We start from the raw sequence: 23,170 nt of genomic DNA, 5'->3' as shown, positions 1-23,170 counted from the left end.
CAGGCAATTGGAGCTGCTGCCATCTCCTCATCCCATTTGCTGTCCCATCCACTGGTTCAACATTTCCATGCATCAGACGAACCCAGAACTAATAAATGGGTGGGGGAAAATAATCTTCTGTAAGGATGTCAGTGGTGCATCAGCAAACGGGGCAGAAAATCACTGGTTTGGATTTGCAAACTGTGCTTTGGTGGCTGGTGGTTGTCAGAGAAAGGGATTTACTTCTTGATGGGAAAAATAAAATTGAATTGAAGGAAGGAAGGGGTGCAAAGCCTGAGTTTGCTCATTTCATGAGAGTAGTGCAGCTCTGACCTCGGAATTATTCACCCTCTGTCTGTAGGACAGCTGCTTTCTGTCTGTTTGCCTCCATTTATGAGCAGAAAGTTGGTCTCCACTCCTGTTCCCCCCAGAAGGGACTGAGGCCAGGGGATGGGATTGTTTTCTACATGCACTCAGCGTCCCACAGCTGGCATTGCTCCCTTGGAGGACCAGAAAAGTCCCAGCCATGAAGGCAAATGTTGTTGGTTCCTTATGTTAAAAGCAAACTAGGCTTCCTCAGAGTATCCTGGCACAGGATGCTCAAACATCTGGATGTGAAATGATTTTTTCCCCTGTTTGCAGGCCTAGTCTTCTCTCCTTCATTGTACTTTTAAGCTATTATTTCAAAGGAAGCAGAGTTCTAATTCATAATGCCATTGTTGCAGTTGCAGCTGCAGTTCCCACTGCTGCTGCTCCGTTTACTCACCACCAACCCATGCATTGCTCTGTATGAGGCTTGGTTGGGGTTGGTGATCTTAGAGCTCTTTTCCAACAGTAATGATTCCACGATTTGGGGAGGATTTGATATTTCCACATAGGGGGCAGGGAGCATCCCAAAGGATGGAATGCTGGAATCAGCATGGGATTAAAATCACCTCCTTGCAACGTGCCATGTTGGTTCGGTTGGCAGCAAACTCCATTCCCCTGATGCAGGATGGGTGCTGGGGTTCATCCTCATCTCTGGTGCCTTAAAACAGCTCCTGGGGCCATGCACAAAAAGGGGCTTTGGAAACACTGGGGGTGCGAGGAGGACGAGGAAAAGGAGGAGGAGGAAGAGGAGGAGGAGGAAGAGGAGGAGGAAGAAGGCTCGCCACCAGCAATGCAAAAAGCAAAGCTCCCCTCTCCCATAGGATAAAAAAAAAAAAAAAAAAAAGAAGAATCCCAAATGAATCCTATGGAGAGTCCTAAGTGAAGAAGGGTGGGAGGAAAGTAAGAGGGTAATAAGTTTGGTGCTGGCACTTCTGTTTTGTCCCGGTGTATTCTCCCTTCTGCCATTCTAAATGTAGAAATAGAGGAATTATTTTTGTTCCGGAGATACTGAAATGAATTTATTTTTGTTGCAAGAGATGATCTAGTTTGGAAACGCACAGCGTTGTAAATAAAACGGGGAGGAAAAGAAATCATCCGACCAAATCTGTGTTGTCTCCCAGTTCCGAATTTTAATTTATATATTTTTAAAGAATTTGATTTATTTAGAGCTCATTCTGTGAAACCCAAATGCCATCACTACGTGTCTCTGTCTCATGGTTCCCGTCTTGAATTGTTGCTGCTATTGACATGCTCCACCATCCCAGCCCCATCTGCTGTGAGTTTTCTCTGTCGTTCACTGACCACGATGGGAAAAATAACCCAATAAAATCTGTTTGTGTCTCTGTGCTGCTCTGGTGTCTTTTGAAGGGCTGTGGAGCTGATGGAGAGGATTGGAGGTGTTCCTGGAGATGTTTATGGGTGTTTCAGACAGGTGGAGGAGTGAGCAGCACTGATCTGGGGGAAATTCATCCCCACTGGGCCTTGTGTGTTGATGGGAAAGATGTAATACTGTTTTTTTTTTTTTTGAGCAACATCACTTTATGTCCTCGATGTGTAGCAAAACCCCATCCAGAGAGAGCAGTCCCTCTGTCATGTGAGGTTTTCTTTTGGTAGCGTTTTCAATACAAACAGGGCAGAATTAAACAAAATATACTCTACTTGTCATTCATATACTCCTTTATTTAATCTTAGAGCCATAGGTCTGAGCAGATGGGACACTCAGGGGGGTCAGGAGAGTGCATCCTGGTTACCATCTACCTAAAACTGAAGGAATTTGGAGAAAAACGGGGCACGTGAATGAGCCCCTGGTCAGAGCTTGGTTCTCCCAAAGTCCTCAGGCAGCAGCATGCAGGATCCCCATGGGTGGCTGGGGTGGGTCAGAGCTCCCAGAACCAGATTTAGGAAGGACAGCACAGCAGGATTGGGGTAGAGAGGAAATAAATTGGGAAGGGATGCTGAGCGGCAGCGCTGATTTCAGCGGGGGATTGGGAATCACCACGCGGGTTCGTGCAGCTGTTTCATGGATCAGTCCTTCTGCAGAGGGTCTGATTGCTGCTGGTGATGCAGGGGTACAACAGCCATGGGTGCACACTGGAAAACCTGGGGTTGCTGTTTAATTGTACCTTTTAAAAAGGAAGTAATAAGTAAGTAAGTAAGTAAGTGAATAAATAAATAGAGAAAGGAAGGAAGGAAGGAAGGAAGGAAGGAAGGAAGGAAGGAAGGAAGGAAGGAAGGAAGGAAGGAAGGAAGGAAGGAAGGAAGGAAGGAAGGAAGGAAGGAAGGAGGGAAGGAGGGAAGGAGGGAAGGAGGGAAGGAGGGAAGGAAGAAAGAAAAGAAGGAAGGAAGGAAGGAAGGAGGGAAGGAAGGAAGGAAGAAAGAAAAGAAGGAAGGAAGGAAGGAAGGAAGGAAGGAAGGAAGGAAGGAAGGAAGGAAGGAAGGAAGGAAGGAAGGAAGGAAGGAAGGAAGGAAGGAAGGAAGGAAGGAAGGAAGGAAAGAAGGAAGGAAGGAGGGAAGGAAGGAGGGAAGGAAGGAAGGAAGAAAGAAAAGAAGGAAGGAAGGAAGGAAGGAAGGAAGGAAGGAAGGAAGGAAGGAAGGAAGGAAGGAAGGAAGGAAGGAAGGAAGGAAGGAAGGAAGGAAGGAAGGAAGGAAGGAAGAAAGAAAAGAGAAGAGAAGAGAAGAGAAGAGAAGAGAAGAGAAGAGAAGAGAAGAGAAGAGAAGAGAAGAGAAGAGAAGAGAAGAGAAGAGAAGAGAAGAGAAGAGAAGAAAAAGAAAGAAAGAAAGAAACTGAGCACCAAACAGTTTAACAGAACAGAAACTCTCCCAAACACGAAGTGAAAATGGCTGAGCACAACTCAGTGAATGCAAAACCACTTCTGCCCCATTGTTGATGGTCGGGCTGCATTGATGGTTATATGATCTTGATGGTCTTCTCTGACCGTAATGATTCTATCATTCTTTCATCTTATAAACTATTTAACCCCCACCCCGAAAGCTTCACTTTCCTCATTGCTCTCTTATTATTGCAAATAAGCACTGGATGAAACCCACATGAGAGCAAAAGGAAGAGGTGGTGTTGGGAAGCTTTGCACCAAACGCACCCAATATATGGATGCATTTTGAAACGATCCTTTTTGGGGCTGGATGACTTACTCTGCTGGCAGCATGGTCAGGAAGGGTGCACTGCGGGGCTCCTCCCTCATGTACCTCTTGGTGGAGCTGTGGAAATAAGACAACAGCCATAGCAGCCACAACACGAGGATGCTCCGATGAGAATGTGCTGGGGACTTCACAAAATGCTTTTAATTGCCTCTGGAAATGGGGTGAAGGAGGATGTGTAGCCAGAAATCCAACTGTACCCAACGTGGCTGGTATCTGTTGGGTTTCAGCACTTTGAAGTTTGTTTTTTGGCCGTTGGCAAAATTTAAAATATGGGCTGCTGCAAGAATGGCATTAGTAAAAGCAGAAAATAACTGTTGCATCAGGAGTGGTTCGGGTTGGGTGTTAGGAGACATTTCTTCTTCAAAAGAATGGTGATGCTTTGGCACAGGCTGCCCAGGGAGGTGGTGGAATCCCCATCCCTGGAGATGCTGAAGAACCACGGAGATGTGGCAGTTGGGGATGTGGTCAGTGGGCACGGTGGAATGGGTTGAGGTTGGGTTGGATGACCTTAGAGGTCTTTTACAATCTCAGTGATTCTATGATTCTATTTGGAGGCATGGTTTAGGGGGCAATATTGGTGGTAGGTGGATGGTTGACCTGGGTAATCTTAGAGTTCTTATCCAACCTCAGTGATTCCATAATTCTATGATTCTAGTACTGTTATCCTTTTGCACTGGGGTGTTTCCCTGCATCGTCCTGCTCCCCTCTCCCCTCTACCTGTATCGTTTGGTGTTGATGAGCCAATGCACAAAATCCTTGGCCTTCATCTTGTCCAGGTAGCGAGTGAAGTCGCTGGTGAAGGTGCCCTCCGAGTGCCGCTTTGTGTTGGATGGGGCTTCGTATGAGGGCCATCTGATGGCAAAAATGGGGCAAAATGCAGGGATTAATGCACATCAAATAGAAGGGCTCCTGTGCCCTCCCTGCAGGGGGCTGCAAAATGCTGCAATGAGCGGAGCAGTGTCCAGAAAATCTGTAAGAACACATAAAAATAACAGCAGGGATCTGACACTATTGTCCCTTAAATACGTGTGACGTCCTGTTCTGTGCCCTGGACCTCGCTTGGCTGCAGCTTTATAGACACTTTCAGCTCTCATCACTGCTGCTCTCAGATGTCTGCAGACGGGGAGCAGAAGGGCCAGCCCCTCCTGGCACAGAGACCACAGAGGGTTTCCCACCTGCACAGTGTGGAGATGGGCTCAGCACTGCTCTTGGTGTCTGCCTCTGCATCTCCCCACGCAGCAGAAATCTCTGCTCTTCACAGTGTCCTGCCATAGCTAACAGCTCCTGACGCATGCTGCCTTTGGCCTCAGGGGGGGCCAGTTGCCTTTGTCCCCATAGGGATGGGAAGGAGAGAAGCACCCAGCCTTGCTCACTACACTGCCAACACAACCTTTGGGTCTGGGCAACGTGAAACCCCTGTGGGATGTGGCAATGCGGGCTGGCAGAACGGATGAATCCAAAGGAATCAGGCACAGCTCAATAGCGAGGGGCTCAGCTCTCAGCCTGCAGCAGCTGCTGCTCACAGCCAACCACCCAGTGCCATACCTGAGAGCATCCCCTGTGTCCCTCGGAACCACCTGCCACGCTGCTGGGATCAGCACAGCCAACACCAGCACAGAGAGGTACAGCCAGCGGATGAGCTTCATTTGTCCTCCTGGAATTCAGGTAGAAAAGTACAGCTTGCCATCGCTGTGTAAACCCCTCTAACCCTTCCAGCATGTTAAGGATGGATGTAGAATAAGAGATCCCTCCCAGGAGTGCTGGCAGCATTGTGCTGGGTGCACAACCAAAAACCCATTCCCATCGCAATCCATCCGCACATGGTCCTGGCTGTAGGCACACAGGCTTTGTAAGATCCAAAGACAAAATTCAACGCTATAAACTCCATTGCCAGCCTCCTCCTCCCCCCCCCCTTTCTATCCAGGAGCAATATTCCTGCCTCACACTCATCACCATGATACTGTGGGACTTTCCCCACCATCAGCTGCTCAGAGAAGCCGCGTTCCAAAGAGTTGGCTAATTAGGGTTCTATATTTCCTAACGGGGCTGCGTGGCTCAGAGGGATTAAAATACAACTCCCCCCCCCCCACACACCTCTCGTTTGCAGAAAATTGGATTTTTGGTCTATCATCAGGCACTCTCATTACTTTAATTTCTTGAGGTTGGTAGGAAAGAAGGCAGCGAAAGGCACTTACCTTCTTGCGAGGACAACCGCTCCCCTAAAAGCAAGATCCTATTTCCCTCCTTCGCTGGTTGTGGCTCAACTCTACTCCTTCCTGGTGCTTTTAAGCTTGTTAGCAGGATGCTAAAAGCTGACAGGTAGGTCATCGGTGCTCCTCTTTTTAGTTGGATGGGTCATTATGAATCATTACAGGATTTTTTAAGAGGGGCCGTTGCAAAAATATAGTTGTTGCCATATTTTTCAGCTTACGCCTTCAGCAATGAGTTGATTTGGTTGCTTTTTTTTTTTTTTTTCTTCTTTTCATTTTTTTGGTCATTTCTTCTTCTCTTATCTTTGAATTTCTTTTCTTTTTTTTTTTTTTTTCTTTCATAGCTTGGACCAAAGGAGTGACCCACGGGTTTCAAGCTTCCAGGTGCAATGGTCCCCATTGCCACAGCACATCATGCACACGGAGGTGATTTCTGTGCCCATAGGACTGCCTTTCCAAACACCTTTGGTGTGAGTTGAAAACATTAAAAATGAAAGGAGGAAAAAAAAAGAAAGGGAATGGAAAAGTATATGAAGCATCTGGGTGCATGAGCACTCACTGCTGCTTTCTGCAAGGTGAAATTTAGGCTCAGAGCTCCAAAGATGGGCAGACACCTTTCTCAATCCAAGCCCAGTGCTGTCCCTCAAGGCCAGGTCAGTTATGGGGCTGTTCACCACCTTTTCTTCCATTGGGGGTGAGCAGAAGCAGCTGCAGATCTGAGTCAGAGCTTTATCCCATGGGACATCTGGGCTCAGACCAGGGGCTGGGGAACATCTGGAACTCATCAGGACAAGGACAATGGTTCTGCTGGGGTGCCTCCTGCGAGCTGGGCTCATCCCTTTTAAATCCATGGAAACAAGGCTGGAGGGGAGCAGAACTGCCAGCTGTGGGGTGCTGACAGCCCCTGATGGACACAGCCCTGAGCTCCATGGCCACCCCAGGGGGGTCTCCTGAGGGAGCACTGGGGGAACTCTATGTTTCAGTGCCCAGGGGCTGAATGTGCCCATTTCAGCCCAAGTGCCCGTTTCATAGGTGCAGAGAACAGCAAGCCTGAGGGAGACGGGCCACGTTTCTCCCTCACCCAGCACCACCAGGGGATGAAGGCTCTAATCCCCAACTTCCCCACTGCTTACTGTCTCTCCCCTGGGACCTTTCTTCTCACTGTTGGGCAGTTATTATTATTCTACCAAAGAGATTTCTGTAATTATTGTCACTGTCAAAATACGGCTGGTGTTCAGGGGACACTCAGCTTGAAGAGCCTTTTAATTAGGGCCAACAATGGCCTTACGAGGAAGCCTGACATCAGAGGAGAAAGGTAGGAGATTAATTAGCTCAACCTTCAGAGGAGAGGTCCAGATGTCCCACCCATCACTTGGATGGAATATTTATTAATGCCACCAAATTAGCTCTCAGTGGCACTGTTTGTGGTGCCCCTGGGAAGGGGCATGAGATTTCTGTGGCAGTGCAGAGGAATCCAACTCAGTCCACGCGACGCTTCCATGGTGTGTCTCAGTTTTCTCTATAGGGGTTCCAGGTGTCAGAGTGATGTGTCCCATGGGACTCTTTCTCTCCTCATTACCAGGTAATTTTCTCTGGCCCTTTGGGACACATTCATGGAACATCTCGAGTGGAAGGGACTTATAAAGATCACTGAGTCCAACTCCTATGGTAGTCTTCCCGTTCTAGGCATCTTTAGCCCACCAGTTAGTGGCTCTCCCATGCTGGATGATGGCATTGTGGGGGCATGGACCTGTGTGTTAAGTGACACGCACAGATCTGGATTTTGCACTTTTTTAGGGCTCGGAGAGGTTTTTATGGGCAGCAGGTGGCAGCCTCTCTCTGCCTGCCCTTTGTCTATCTGCCCTTCTTCTGCCTCGCTGCCACCATCTCTCCGTGGATCCCAAAGAACACACTTGTCCTGCTTGCTGCACCTTGCCTGCAAGGAAAAGAGAGGTTGGGAAAACACCTGGGCCATACTGCACACCTCAGGTTCATCAGCGCTTGGATAAACTCATCCATCTTCTGAAGAAGGGCATTTTCCCATTCGGTTCCCTCAGGACTGAGCATGTGATTGATCTCCCAACTTTGATATCTGCATCTCTGGGAGAAGCAGGAGTAGCCATGAAGATCCAATGGGAATAATGGGGCATGGTCTTATAGGGTTGTTCCAAAATCAGGCCAGGAACAAGATAAGTTTAGGCTTGAAGTGCAGCAAAGACCTGCTGAACATCACACTGCCAGCAGCTCTGGGGCTTGGATTCTCTGCCTGGAATGATGGGATGAGGATAGCATCCCTTACAAAAGCTAGAAAGCAACCATGAAGGCACCTAAAAAACAACAAACCACCCCGATACTCCCATCCTGTAGCTGCAGGCACAGCCAGACTGAGCAGTGGTTAATTTTGAAGGGATTTACTGTGATTAAGAAAGAATAAAAGGCTGAGACTTCACCTTCTTGGATCCTCTGCCATTCCACACAGCTCTGTAGGGACCACGTCGGGTCCAACCCAGCTGAAAAGAGCAGAGAATGGGAAGTCCATCCCTGTGCAGCCCCTATCCCACAGCACAGAGCCCCATGGATCAGCTTTGTGCTCTCCCTGCCCCTGTGGCTGAAGGTGCTGTTGGCCTCCCCCTCCCCAGCCACAATTAGAGGCAATTTTATACCCGTCTGTCAGAGCTTGCTGTTGCCAAGGCATAACAGAGCACAGAAAGCCCTCCTTGGGTCAGTGCTTTCACCTGAAACATCTCCTTCAGGGTGACCCTGAGGGCATGGTTTCAGTTTCAGCATCGTTTGGACTTTTTCCCGTTTTCCTTCACAGGTGTTCTTTAAAAGCAAAAGGAAAGCCATTAAAAAAGATACTCTGTGTTCCCAGCAAGGTATGTTGGCAACTCTTGAGGATCCTGGCTTATTTTGCTGCCTCTTTTTCACCTTCATGCATGTTTTTTGGGGCAGAACCCAATATCTGCCTTTGATGCTGCAGCCTCCTGCTCGTAGTTGACCTTCACTGCCAGGAGGAAGAGTGCAAAAGGGTGCAGAGATGGGGCTGAGCTGTGGGGCAGGCTATGATGAACTGGGTGGGAACCATAACTCCATAAGAATGGGGGATCATTGCTGTGTAGCCCTTCCCAAAAGCACTCCCAGGCTGTATGCACCCTCATGGTGGATCCCCATTTTGGATGAATCTGTAATTTTTCTCCCTTTAGTGCCAACAAAGCAGAAGGAAACTGGGTGAGATCTCTCTGGATCTCCCAGCTCCCACTGCTCTCCTAGCCCTGAGCACCAAAAATCCACGAGACATGCATGGAAAGGAATGCTGTTGGTTGTCATGGCCAAGGGCATGCATTCCATATGGGAATGCAAGCCTGGAGAAGTGGAATGGGTTTTGGTAGCTGGTAGAGGGAGGAGAAAGTTGCTCGTACCCAAAAACAGAGCAGGGATGGGTGGGCTAATGGAGAACTGTAAGCAGGGGCCATAGGGAGCTCACAGCTGGGAGATGGGCACCCACTGTGTATCCCATGCTAGTGACACCTCCTGAACAGCATCTCTGCTCCCTCTCATCAGTGGGAAGTGATGGTCACTGGGGGCCACGTGAAGCCCAAGTCAGAGGCTCTGTCCTCACTATTGAGTGACTCCATGCATTAGTGGGCACTCAGCACGATGCCCTGTGATGCACTGAAAGGTGGGTGCTTCCCTGTTGCATTTGGAGGTGCAAAGCACACGGGGAGCTGCCCGTGGGGCTGGGTGCTCCTGGGGCTGTGAAGCTGTGGGGTTTGACTCGCTGCAGCAGCCAAAATCCCAATTTAGGGCTGCAGGTTCTTGTTTAATTCTACTTTCTTATCTGAGGCAGAGGGGTGGTGGTTAATGGCTTTGATATGTGGAAAACTTTGGCAGCCTTCTCTTACCGGCTTTCTATTTCTGTCCATAATGTTATCAAAATCTTATATAAGCTAACGAGAGAAGTTTACCTTTGTGCACAGGTTAAAAAGTCCACAGTGGAGTCTGTAACAAATGCATTAGAGGCTTTAATTTCACCCCTTTGGTCTCTGTGTGCCCCTCACAGACTGTGTGTGATTCAATAACCCTTCAGCTTTGCAAAAATACACCTCCTGAAGTCCTCCTGTTGCTGTTTGCAATGCAGCTTCCAGCTTGGCAGCCGCCTCTGCTAACCAGCTGATTAAACCTGATCTTACCATAAATCAAAACTTCTTCGCATTCAAATGTAACAATTAATCCTGGGTGTGTTGGTGCAATTAGATGACAAATTATGCCTCGAGATTCACTTGCTTGTTTAGATAGGGAAGCTGTGTTTGCTCAGCCAGGGATGTTTGGCTGTGGCTTTCAATCCACCCCAGGGGATGCAGAGTGATAAACTCAGGGAGCAGCATCTCAGAACTCAGAGCTCCATCTCCTTGCCCTGCAGACTGGAGGTTTGTCTGCTTGCAAGCATCAGTGCAAGGTTTGCCTGCAAGTGTCAGCGCTGCTTCGGATAACTAGAATATCTGAGCTCTCCTTTCTCTACGATGTGAGTGCAGAATGCATGATCTCAATGGTCTTTTCCAGCCTTAATGATTCAATGAGTTACTCGTGCAACGTTGTGGAGTATTTACTGGAGGTGACTTATTTGTACGTCCACCTCTTAACAGAAGGTAAACCTCCATGGTGGAATGCAGGGGATAATCCATTCTGTGATAGTTCCCTAAGCAACGTGACCTGCGACCTTGCTGTTAGCAAACACCTGGGAGCCTGGTGTGCTGACTAGAAGATAAAGCCAACACGAAATGTGGGGCGGGTGGAGGTCCTGCAGGGATGGGGACGTGACAGCACCGTTGGAACTGATAAAGTATCTTGTTTTTCTGAGCCAGCCCTGAGCCAGCACTTTTCCACCTACACAAAAACACATTCTCAAGTAAACTTTACAAGACAAAGGTACGTTTGAATGGAGTCACTGAAGCTCCACCTGAAAGTAAGAAATGGTATAAAATGGCTTAAGAGAGGGATTTGGGAAGAAGGTGCAAGCTGGGAGGACACTGCTGACTTCCAGGACCTTCAATGGGCTGAGCTTCTCTTCACCCTTACAGGGAAGGCTGTTAGGTGAGATTTGCAGTTATGCTGAGTGCTTCCCCCAGAGAACCTAAAAATCACTGTAGAGTTATTCCATGATTTAAATTGATTGTAGTCAGCCATATTACTCACGTTCTTGGTGAACTTCACATGCTTTGCTGACAATAAAAAGAATATGCGTTCCGCTGCTTTAATAAAATGCATTATTCACTAATCAAGCCATAAGAGATCTCATTGGTCATGGCCAAACTCCTTAAGGGTGATTGTGAGAGCCCACTGGAACATGGCTAAACTGGGCAGTGCACTATTTGCAAATCTGTAATCAGGATAGTTGACTTCAGCAAGGCTTTTGGCACTGTCTCCCACAACATCCTTGTGATGAAGCTTAGGAAGTGTGCAGTAGATGAATGGACAGTGAGGTGGGTTGAGAGCTGGTGGCCAGCAGAGCTCAGAGGGCTGCAACAAACCGTGCTGGCTGGTAGGAGGCTGTACCTAGTGCTGCTCCCCAGTGATGAGTGCCGGGTTCAGTCTTGCTCAGCATCTTCATCAGTGGCCTGGATGAAGGATAGAGTCCACTCTCAGCATGCTCAGTGATGGCACAAAGCTGGGAGGAGTGGCTGAGCCAGCAGAAGTCCATGCTGCCATTCAGTGAGCTGGGCAGGTGGAGAGTTGGGTGGAGAGGAACCTGATGGGGTTCAACGTGGGGAACACCTGGGGAGGAAGAACACACACATCAGTTGTGGGTCAGGGGCTGAGTTGCTGGAAAGGAGCTCTGTGGAGGTGTCCTGGTGGCCGACAGTTAGACCACAGGCCAGCAGTGTGCTCTCAGAGCCAGGAAGGGCAATGGTGTCCCAGCTGATCAGTGACTGACCAACAGTTGACCAACAGCGTGCCAAAGGTTGACCGTGAGCCAGCAGTGTGCCTTGGTGGCCAAAGTGGCCAATGGTTCACTGGGGTGCTCTGGCCAGCAGATTAAGGGAGATGATCTTCCCCCTCTGCTCTGCCCTGGGGGGACCACATCTGGAATACTGTGTGCAGTTCTGGGCTTCCCAGTTCAAAGCAACCAAGGATGGTCTAGGGAGAGTCTAGTGGAGGGCCACAAAGGTTAGGGGCCTGGAGAATCTCCCATTTGGAGGCAGGCTGGGAATGTTCAGCCTGGCTGAAGGGAGATCTGATCAGTGCTGATCAATACCTAAAGGGTGACAGCCAAGTGTATGGGGCTGGGCTCTTGTGAGAGGTGTGGGTGGGCACAGGATGAAGGGCGATGGGCAGAAGACAGAAAGTTCCACACAAACACTCTGAAGACCTTCTTTCCTGTGAGGATGACAGAGCTCTGGAACAAGCTGCCCAAAGAAATGATGGAATCTCCTTCTCTGGAGATAGTCAAGACCTATCTGAAGTGCTTTCATCTGTTATGTATTGGAGTGAACCTGCTTTTAGCAGGAGGGGAACTCAACGGTCTCCAGAGGTCCCCTCCATCCCCTATGATACCCCTATGCACCAAATTAGGTTCAGAATCCGCTCCCAGCCACCCCCAGCCCTCTGAAGACAAATGAGAATGCATGGGGCTTATTTTCTGCCAAACTCCCCACCTTTTCCATACATGCTCAAGCCCTGTGCAGAAGGAATTGCGCAGAGGTAGATAGGAGGTTGAAGGCAATGGTTGCCTCCAGACCTGCAGCTCCTGTGCTCTCCTGGAGGCCATGGGCACCCATTTTGTCTGCTTTGGTCTGTGTCTGAGACATCAGGACTGGTGCTAAGTGGCAATGACACAAGCTGAAGCCCAGCAGCTAATCAGCTCTCGGTGATGCTAGCGCTAAAGGAAGTCTCATTTACAGACAGTCCTGCAGCAGGCTTTGATGTGGGTGGATGTTCTCTGCGGTGAGGAAGAGCCTTATTAACACAGAACGTGTTGCTCTGCTGATCCACGGGGAAGCTCGTGTTGCTGAGATGCGGCGGTGCAAAGATGCGTTCTTTGGGTGCATTGCTATTTCCATGTTTAAAAAAAAAAAAAAAAAAAAAGAGTATTTTGAGGCTGGATGATACAGAAGGGATGAGTAAATAGGAGAACAGGGATGCTGCCTGCGGGGGGCTGACGTTCAGCTGTGGCTTTTTGCTCAAAATCCAAAGCAAAATCATGAGATGGTCACCGTGGCGAAAGCAAGGACAAAGCTGTATGGAAAACAAGCCTGCTGATGTCAGCTGTGGTAATAGGTGCATATTTACACACTCCACTTAAATGGGAGGCTTTAGCTGCTGATTAAGTGCTCTTATGGGATTTCTTTGCGAAACACCTGACAAATGTTTTTTTTTTATGCCCTTGGAACAAAGCAAGCTGATAGCGTTTATATCCTTTTCCTCTCTGATGGCAATTAGCGCTGATTAAAGAGTCCATAATTCATATGAACTCTGAGTTTGGAGGGGAGGGGTGGGCAACGGCTCTCGGTGTGGGAAAGCAATTGGCCGTTTTGATAACCAGATTAAAAAGTAATAACTCCTAAAGGAACAGAGCCAGGACTCGCTGCCTGCAGCTGCCATTGCTCTGCCACCAAGGAAATGCCGCCCTGGGACAGGCGGAAAATCACAGCTGCCAAAAGCTGAAGGAACCACTGGGGAAGGGGAATCGATTTATTTGTGGCCTCGTATTAAAGGGTGAATTGTGCGGGATGCTTTGAGTTCGTTCTCGTCCAGGTTTTTTTTTGTTTGTTTTTTTTCCAGGCTGCACAAGAGGGCATTATACAAACCTGCAGCTGCACCTTGCTCGTGGGCACAGAGCTCTTGCTGGCATGCCAAGCAGGATTAGTGCTGTGCCAGCAGAGGAGGGCTGTATCCTGGAGGATGTGTGCCAGAGGCTTTGCTTTGATGGCTGCTTCTCCGGGTGGGTTTGGAGCTGGTTTCCCAGCCCCTGTGTGCAGCTCTGCATTTGTTCTTTGTTTCTTCATCATCCCACAACGCTGTGCTACTGGAGGCGGAGGGCAGGCACTGACCTGGGAAACCTTTTGCTTTGCAGCAAACCTAAATGCTGAGCATGTGTTGTTCTTTGGATGGGAGCTCGATGGCTCTCAGGGTCTGTGGTGCAACAAAGATGCATTTAATCCTCTCCTTGTTTGCTAAGTCTTTGCATCCTCATTGCTCTAGGAAACCCTCCTGGCTCTGGGCTGACCTTTCCCAACAAAGCCCTTTTGTCAGATGGACCTTGAGGCTGAGGTTTGCTTTGTTATTTTTCCCTTCTTTCCTTTATCACTCTTTATTTTATTGATGTCACCACCACCCAGCAACACAAGGACCCATTATATCAACCACCACCGGACTTTGCTTGGTGGCAAAAAGGAGATAAGGAGCAGCAGTGGAAGATATAATGGGGAGCTGAGGCCAAAGTTGTGAGTAAGAGGAATGCTGGCACAGGGAAAGCAGCCGTGATCCAGGCAGTGCTCCCACGTGCCAGGCAAGGAAGCCTTGCTCTCACACAAGGTCTCTGCCTGAGCTTTGTGATGGGAGCATTAGGATTTTCCATGGGTTCAAGTGAGGATTTCCAGGTGCTGCTTCCCATTTCCTTGGTGCATCCCAGCAGAGGGCAGCAGGAGGTGCCCTGGGCACCCATGGGTGCTGCTTTGGGTGTCGGGGTGTGCTGAGCCCATCCACTCCAGTCCCACGATAGCACTGATAACTTTGAGCTCAGCCAAGAAGAGGCACTTTGGGGCTGTAGGAGGTGCTGAGGTGGGAATGGAGACTCCATGAAGATCTATTTCAATCCTACTTGGTCTCTGGACAACTCCTTCCAATCTTTTCCATAATTGCACGTGTTTTAGGGTGCAGTACTCATATCTACCCATATTTCCAGTGCTAGTGCTGCACCTCCTCATCCCACCCATGCAATCACAAGGATTAGGCATACTGCTGGAAGCAGCGAGGACCAAGCAGGGCCCCAATGCCCCACATCCACCACAACCTGACTCAAAGCGCTCATTCAGCTCAGTCCAACCCCAGACAAACGCAATGGCAGCTTCTGATATTCAGGCGGAGGCTGTGGAGCTGGGGTGCTGCCTGTTGACAACAGGAAGGGTGGCTGTGAGCTGTCTGTTGGCTCGGAACAAAGCGGCACTGCAGCATCCATGGGCTGGGCAGGGGCTGAGTGGGAGGGAAGGTTGGATTCTGTGCCCAGCAGGAGATGGGTGCTGGTACGGGTTGTGCCATGACTCATGCCAACACCCATGCCAGCTTGTGCCATGCCTGTGCGCAGGGTTTCTGCACAATCCTTGCAGGATGCACTGGAAGTTTTCTATTTATTTTGCAAGCCTTGGGTTATCTCCTAGTGCAGAGGGAGGATGTCTCTGCTTTTTGGTGGTTTGTGGAGATCCTACATTGGTCCCTGGGTGCTCTGTGCTCTGCAGCAAAGCAGTGGCACTGCTCCTGGAGGGGACTCTGCTGTCCTGTGCTGCTCTGACTTTCTGGCAGCACTCAGTGTTGCAATATTTCTGCACTGTGTCATTCTGCCTTTTTTCATCCATCATCCTCTTACCAACCAGCAGCATTCTGCTTTGCTCTCCAGCTGGAAAACAGCCTTATGCTTTCCCCACGAAGCTGGAAACTTTAAGCAAAGCACTGAGGGCTGCAGAGCAGTCCACTCTCAGAGGGGATGCAATCCCAAATAGCAGCACTTTTCACCTGGGTGGTGTTGCAGAGAGCAGGGACTGTCCCTTTGCAGCCTCCTCTGTGCTTCAGCCCCATGCAGCACATGGAAAACCTTTGGTTGCTTGAGATATTCCCATTGGATCTCACTGTTTCTCAAGCACTTGGTCCATCCCTGCCCTTTCAACAGCCTGATGGACACCAAGTGATTCACAAACAGCTGCTGCAGACCTTCTTTGCACAGAATAAAGGCTGCTGGTGCATATAAACACGTAAGGTTTGAGCTGTCACAACACGTGAAAATAGCTGAATATTTCCTCCCTGCCAGAAGAACGTGAAATTCTGAAAGCTTTGCGGTAACTACCGACCAATGGAAGAGATGCTCAAGGATGAGAAACAACCTGCATAATCTTCTTAGTGTGAAAAAATTGCTCGTAGGTACATTTGGGAAATAACTGCATCCATTCCCACCCTTTAATTATGGCACATATGGACGAGAACGGCGTGTCAGGGTGTTTTTATGCATTTTGCTTGGCTGCATATCTATGCGTTCTTAAAACCCAGACAGCTGATAATGGAAACCACCACTATAGCTGACTGATAAGCACTGTGTATGGCCATAAGGAGATGCAGCCAATGTAAGAGTGTAGATATTTTTCCCGACATTGAAATTCCTGTTTCTGGCAGAAGCTGGGGAACGAGTGTGGCACAGCCATGATTGTGTTATCATCTGCGTAACGCAGCCCATAATAGGCACGACAGGTAAATCTGGTTCCAAACGTGCAGGGATTATACCAGCCCTTATGAAGTTGCTGAAATCGTTGTTTTTCGTGAAATGGAGATTTTTTTGCAAAGGGGTGCAGAAAACCCTGGAAGGTGTTTGGGTGTAGTAATCCCATTAAAAGCAGGGACAAACTGTAAGTGCTGGGGGGGGAGGGGGGGAAGGGAGGGGTAGAGCTGGAGGAAGGACAACAAACAGAAATTCATCTTTCATATGTTTTAAAGCATTGTTTCCTCCCATGGGAGGGTAAGAGAAGGTCTCAGGGTTTTTGTCTGGGACCAGGGGTGAGCCCTGCGCCCATCCTGGTGTCTGTTGGATGCATTCAATCCAACCTCTGTCCAGATTTAATGCAGCACAGACCATTGACAAGGGTGCGAGGCATTCTGCTGTGAGGGGATGCTGCTGGCATCACCCATGTCCTGTAATCCCTCTGCTTTAGCAGAGGGAAGTCCCTCCTATGAACTGGGGAAGGGTCTCCACCTCCAGTGCCCCCATTCCCCCTGCCCCCAGCCCTGCGTGGAGCCGTCCCACTCGTGTGTCCCATCTGTGCTCTGGGTGATTTTAGTGCTGACACAGAGCTGCTGCTTCAGAATCCTCTGATTCATCCCATGGAGGGCTCACACCCAGGCTGGGCTTCTTCTCCCTGTTGGGATCACATGGCAGTGCTGCTGTGGGGTCCGCTCCTCAGTGGGTACAATCCCCACCATGGGAAGGGGTGTGTGGTCTGCCAGAGCGATGCTGTGTCTCTTTTCAGCATAAAGGTGGATGGGATCTGGAGCAGTGAAGCAAGGAGTGATGGACAGGGATGATCCCTACATCCTCAGGGTCCAGAGGCTGTGTGCTGCAGCTCTGGGGATGCCAACCTGCTTCTATGAGCGCTGGGTGCTTCCCCAGCTTCATCTTTCACATGGTCACTGTGGTTTTGCTTCTTGCCGCTGATCCAAAGTCTCTCCCCCTTCCTCTTCTCCTCCTGCTTGGCATCTTCCCCTCCTACAGAGTAGGTGGGGGTGGCAAAGGAAAACAAAGCACGGGGATGTGCTGCTACCCAGGCTCATGCAGTGCCATCACCCGGCTGGCACAAAATTCGGCATGCTAAAATACAGCTGGGGATAACCTGCCTTATTGCAGCCAGACTGCAAATGGTATTGGGGTGCACACAGGCAAGCATTGTCCTCTTCATCCCTGCAGCACGTGGAGGGGCTGTGGAGGTCAAGCTCTGCCCAGGGTGGATGCAATGAGCAGGCAGTGCCAGTGCAGCATGCCGTGTTGCAGCCCGGGATAGATGAGCTGAGATGCTTTGGCAGAAGGTTGTGGCAGAACTGGAAGAGCAGGGCCCTGGTGAAGGTCAGGGTGAAGGGGTGTGTTTGGCAGTGGCGAGGGGGCTGGGAAGTGGTGCAGGTCAGTTTTTCAGGGCACCCGTGGAGCCGTGTGGGAGAACTGGAATGGCAGAATGCCATGCCTGAGTCAAAGAAGGGAAGGAGCGTTGGTCGGGGCTCCTCCCAGCTGCACCCTCCTCCAGAAGGGCTTCAGGATGCCCAGAGCTGGGCACAGTCTGCTCTCACCCCACACCGGTGCCTGTTCCTCCATTCTCAGGATTAATACCTTTATACCCTGCTCATCGCCCTCCTTTACCCATAGCAAGATGAGAGTGGAGACGTGGTACTAAGGAGCACGATTTAGTGGGCAATATTGGTGGTAGGTGGATAGTTGGGTTAGTTGATCTAGAGGTCTTTTCCAACCTTAACAATTCTATGATTCTAAGAATACGATCAAACCAGACATTGGGATGGGCTTTCTGCTTTATGTGTCCAAGACATCTGCATTGCCAAATCCCCCTCTGGGTCCTGCCAAGGGCTGGCTTTCTTCTAGCAGGTCATGATTTGAAGATGTTACCTCTCCAGGCAACCTCTGCTTCAGCTCCAACCCTTGGGAGATGCCCTCAGGGGAAGGCAGCCTTTGGTGTTCTGCTTCCCCTATGGCCAATGTGGCTTCAGCCATTGGGTGCCCCAGGACTTGGGATCAAGTGCCACTCATTGGGATGGTTTGCATCTGGTTTAGTCCATTTTTGTTCCTAAAATTTGACATCTGAGTGTGCTCGCACCTGTGGTTTGATTTGAATTTTCTTTATTCACAATAAATAATAGATGACATTACAAAGAACTCACACAAAATCAAAAAAATATATATATATAATAATAATTGCATTCTTTCTGCAGCCACAAATAAACAGGATGCACCAGCACCAACTAATGCGTGAAAGAGCATCTATGAGCAGCATAGGTGGGGAGAGAACTGGGGGGACTTGCTGTGCCCACCTGCCCAAAGTGGTCATTTCTCTTTGCTGGTGTCTGCACTGTGCTTCCATCTCCTGGGTCACCAAAGGTGGGGTGAGATCCTGCGTGTGCCAAATGCGTGGTCTCAGGTATCCCTGAATTGTGCAGATCTCACAGCTTGAAGGGCTGCAAGGGATGCGGCTGTTGGGTGTGGGACCACCACGGAAGGCTGCTCTGGGCAACCTCCTTTGCTGGGCTCAGTTGGCTGCAGTAAAGCTGGGAGAGCTTCTAGTGCTCATGCTCATGTAGAGGGGTTATATACACACACTGCAATGCTCCGTTCCTTCTTAGTCACGGATGGCCTTTGCGTTAGAAGGCTTTTGCTTAAGAGTCTGCTGTAGCTGGATGTGTTCACGCGCACACATGAGCCCATGTGTGGAGTTTCCTCCTCCGATTCTGCTTGGTTTTCCCGTTCGCTCCTATGGTGGGGTCAACTCCATGGATTTCTTCCTCTCCTCTCTCTGTTCTTCCCATTCCTCCTCTGACTCGTAGGTGCCCTTGACAATGGCCACCCTGTCTGACATGTTCATGCAGTAGGGGACGAGGATGTAGAAGTACAGCAGAGCAGCCAGGCAAGCCCCAAGGATGGGCCCAACCCAGAACACCTAGAAAGCAATAGGGGAGAGAGTGAGAGTGGGTCTTGGAGGCTAGCACACCAGATCCAGCCATCACACAGCATCCACTACTACTCCACATCTCCTGTCCCTGGGAGAGGTGCAAATACCCCCTTCCAGTGGACTTCTTGTGTTGAAGTCCCCTCAACTGAAGACATCAAGCTCCTTGAGGGCAATGATGTGATGTTCTGACGGATGATGGTGAGCCTGCAGGTACTGCTGGGTGAGTGGGAAGCCTGAGCAGGGCTTTTCAGTGTGCTGCGCTGACCTCATGTGATGTCCTATGTGATGTTTTCCATTGCGCCAAGGGTTATCCTTGTATTCCTGCTCTGTCCCAGGGGTTGATCTTCTCTCTCCACTCTGTGTTTGGGGTGAACAACCTCCCTCCGTTTATTCTTTCAGCTCCAGAATCAGCTTTGAAACTCCCAGTCCCATATTCCTATAGGAACTACTGCCCAGTCCCTTTGTCACTCATGCCTGGCTCCGGAGGATCCTCACCCTGCCCACCCCAGTATGCAGCTGAGGCTCACCCAGTGCGTGGAGCTGAACTTCCTCACGATGACTGCAGGTCCAAAGGACCGTGCTGGGTTCATGGAGCAGCCAGTGAAGTAGATCTGTAGGGGAGGAAAGGAGATGGGGGTCAGGATGCTGCATCACTTAACAAATATGAGCGACTTTGCCCTACCTGCAGCAGGGACTTGGAACTAGATGAGATTTCAGATCCCTTCCAACCCAACCACTCTATAGTTCCATGGCTCTGTGGCCTTTAAGGACTTTTTCAACCCAGCCATCCTATGATTCTGTGATCTTTAAGAACCCTTTCAACCCAAACATCCTATGGTTCTATGACCTTTAAGGACCCTTCTAACCCAATTCCGAAACGGCCCTCGATGCTATTTCTGTTGCAGAGATGTGGGGATCCCCATGGTATGGAGAAGGAGCCCGTGAGGTCTATTTAATGCAAATCCCTCTGGGGTTGTCTGCACGAGACTATTCTGGGGAGTCCCACTGTATAGAAATGCCAGCCCCATCACCCTCCCTGGACACTCACCCCCACCAAATGGCCCACGGCGACAGAAAGGCCAATAGACAGTGCTGGGGAGCCCACGTTGCCATTCCTCCTGTTATCCGTGGATGCAAAGATGCAGGCAGCCAGCTGGAAGGTGAGAATCATCTCCACCACGACTGCCTGGCCAGGGGTTGTGTTGTTGTTGAGCTGTGAGCCGTTAAGAATGAAAATAATTAACCATCTGCCAGGCTGGGAGGGCTCTCAGCTCCCTTTATAATGGATTTCAGTCTGCTCCCTCAGCACTTGATGCTTTCCCACCTGCATGCTTAATCCGCTTTTTCCCTGCATTTCTCTCCCCGTCTTGCTCGCTGCAAGCCATACTAACCTGATTCATCCCCCATCCACTTTGTGGAGGAACTCCCCAAGAGGTGGGGGAGCAGCCACTGCAAGGGGGCACGGGAGGAAGAGTGTGGGCTGAGATGAAGATCTCTCACTGACAGAGGAACAGGGAATGTCACAGGGGTAATACATGAGGGATGTCTGCTGTGAGGTGGACTCAACCTCGTCAGGCATGGAAAAAGCCAGGTGACCTGAGCTTGTTTTATTTTCTTTGCTTTTTCTTTTCTTTTACCTCAAGGTGACTGATCTGGGACACGTATTGCATGGCAGCAGGATGCACTGTGGCACCTCATCCCAGCGATCCAACCTTTTGCACAGTGCCTGTACTACTCTGAGGGGTCCGGACTGGGACCAGGCAGAGCAGTAACCCCACTGCTCCCATTTCAGCTGTTTCCCAGCACTGCCCCCAGGGTTTGGGACACACCGTCTGCCTTTGCTGCTCTTGCAGGGTCTCACCACATCCCCTCCTCTGTCAGGAGAAGTCCCTGCCCCTCACAGCCCCTCCGTGCCCTCCCATGCATTGCTCCTCACTGCACATTCACCAGCTCTTCTCCACAGACCCTCTCCATCCACTCCCATTCCCAGCTCCCCATGGTCCTGCTGAGCTCCCACTGCCTGCATTGGTTTGGCTGGGCTCTGCTCCCTGCCCCCCTCTGTCTCCTGGCACAGCTCCTTTCCTGACACTAATCTCCAGGTGGAGAGGCTGCACTCAAGAACAGCTCAATGGTGCTGGTGACTCACTGGGGCCCTTAGGATAAAGGAAGCGCTCATTAAGGGAGAAAAAACCACACCATCTATCACACCACACAATAAATCTGTCAGTGCTCTCTGGCTACGTTGGCATTTACTCCAATCTCATTCCCGTCCCCTCTGCATACGGGACAACACGCCAAGACCAACCATCCTCAAGGATTTGGCTCTCCAGGTCAGCACCGGTGCCAGAGAAGCAAAGCTTGTACATAAGATGAGCATTCAGGTGGATCATCTCCAGGTCGGAGACTTACCGAATTGATGGCCAGGTTGCCACGGGTATTGGCTGGTGTCACACCGTAGAGGATGCCAGCCCCGGCGATGGCCCCGACCAGCTGAGCAATCACATAGAAGAGTGTCCGGAGGAAGGAGATCTGATTCCCAACAAAGAAGGCGATGGTGACAGCAGGGTTGATGTGGGCACCACTGATGTGGCCAAACGCCTGCACCAGTGTGCCGATGGCCAGGCCAAAGGCCAGCGAGATCTGCAGGATGCTGGGGAGTGCAGATGGCCACTTCAGTGCTGAGCCGAGGCCGATGAAGACGAAGATGAGAGTGGAGATGAACTCGACGAAGACGGCTCGAGCGAAGGCCAAAGTTAATATTTCCCTCTTCATGGTGGGAGTGGGTGGAGGGCAGCTGGGAAGGAAGAAAATTTAGGTTTCCTCTGTCTCCAGGCTCTTCTGTCTGCACCGAGTTGTAGGGCCATACCTATCTATATATGCAACAGCAGCAGGGAGCTGTGTTACAAGGCGGTGGGTGGAGCCGAGGAGTTAGCCAGTCCTCCCAAATTATCATGTGAAACTGGAAAAGTTTCCATCTGAAAATAACTTCGGAGCCTCTTGGTGAACCAATGACTCAGATATTGGTGGTATTTCTTTCTTCTTCCCTCTGCAAACAAAGAGCCCCTATAGGGTGTCTCCGTGGTCGTTAGATAACACGGTTGCATAACGATGCTGCGCTCCCTCCTCTGCTTTTCCCTTTTACTACCTCTTGTCAGGTGCCGAGTGTTTTGTTAGCTGAGGTGTAGCTGTTATTCCCTTCCTCTATGTGCTCGTGGAGCAAAGAACACTGCAGCTTTGCTTGAAAACTCCCATTGCCGTTGTTGGGCTGGAGGAGCTGTCCCAGGGCTGTGCTCCCACGCTTGGCCAAGTGCATTGGATTTAGATAAGAAACGAAATGTTAAGCAAAGTTAAGCACCTGGAGCTGCTCCCGGGCTGTCAAGATAGCTCAGAGTCAGAAAGCAAGTGTTTTGTGATCACCCCAAGGGCAGGGCTTGGGGGACACTGTCAAACTGGAGCTTCCCTGAGGTGCCCACACGGGGGCCGGAGGAGACGGTATGGCCCAAGAACAGAAGGCTGATTTCAGTCTCTGAGCCCCTTTGCTGCCTTTCTACTCTGCTGCTCCTTCCAGAGACTGATAAGCATCAGGTGTGGGTTTCACCAGCGTTGGCAGTCGGTGGTGCTCCGTGCCAACACCAGGGAGGGTGCATCCTACCCCGTCATCTCAGGTCCTTTCTTTTCTTTTTGCTTTCCAAGCTCTTGCTCAACAAAGTCAATTATTTTACTCATGGGAATGCCAGCACAAAGCCACAGGCATTGCATGAACACAAGCCACATTTACATGTCTCTTCTCATGTTCATATGGCACTGGTCTCCATTCCAAATCCATCTGGCTGGAAGTCCTTGGCTGGCAGGGAGCTGCTGGGGGCTGAGGTTTGGAGGCAGAAAATGGCTCCGGTGACACTTCACAAAGACTTCTTGATCCGTTTGCAGTTGTGTGCCAGGATTTACATTTGTTTCGAATGGGTTTGGGTACTTTTCTCTGCTCTCCTTGCTGTTCTCCAGCACAGCTGATTGACTGCATCTTGCTTTTCT

The 23,170-nt window shown here is 50.1% G+C and overlaps 2 protein-coding genes across 2 annotated transcripts; both read right to left on the bottom strand.

The window, feature by feature from the left end:
- Positions 1–2,334: 2,334 nt before the first annotated feature.
- On the bottom strand, positions 2,335–5,753 carry LOC116235255 (exendin-3-like). Its single transcript, XM_031603278.2, has 5 exons — positions 5,703–5,753; positions 5,053–5,161; positions 4,225–4,359; positions 3,499–3,564; positions 2,335–2,471 (listed from the first exon to the last, which is right to left on the bottom strand). Exons 2-5 carry the CDS (start codon positions 5,151–5,153, stop codon positions 2,462–2,464), a joined length of 312 nt encoding a protein of 103 aa, XP_031459138.2. The 5' UTR covers positions 5,154–5,161; positions 5,703–5,753; the 3' UTR covers positions 2,335–2,461.
- Positions 5,754–18,395: 12,642 nt separating this feature from the next.
- Positions 18,396–22,346, bottom strand: AQP5 (aquaporin 5). Its single transcript, XM_031603287.2, has 4 exons — positions 21,548–22,346; positions 20,187–20,351; positions 19,666–19,749; positions 18,396–19,126 (listed from the first exon to the last, which is right to left on the bottom strand). Exons 1-4 carry the CDS (start codon positions 21,908–21,910, stop codon positions 18,941–18,943), a joined length of 798 nt encoding a protein of 265 aa, XP_031459147.1. The 5' UTR covers positions 21,911–22,346; the 3' UTR covers positions 18,396–18,940.
- Positions 22,347–23,170: the final 824 nt, after the last annotated feature.

The sequence above is a fragment of the Phasianus colchicus genome, chromosome 33 (assembly GCF_987193195.1).
Source record: "Phasianus colchicus chromosome 33, bPhaCol1.hap1.1, whole genome shotgun sequence".
In the NCBI taxonomy this organism is placed as follows: Eukaryota; Metazoa; Chordata; class Aves; order Galliformes; family Phasianidae; genus Phasianus; species Phasianus colchicus.
This window is presented reverse-complemented; position numbering and strand designations above follow the sequence as displayed.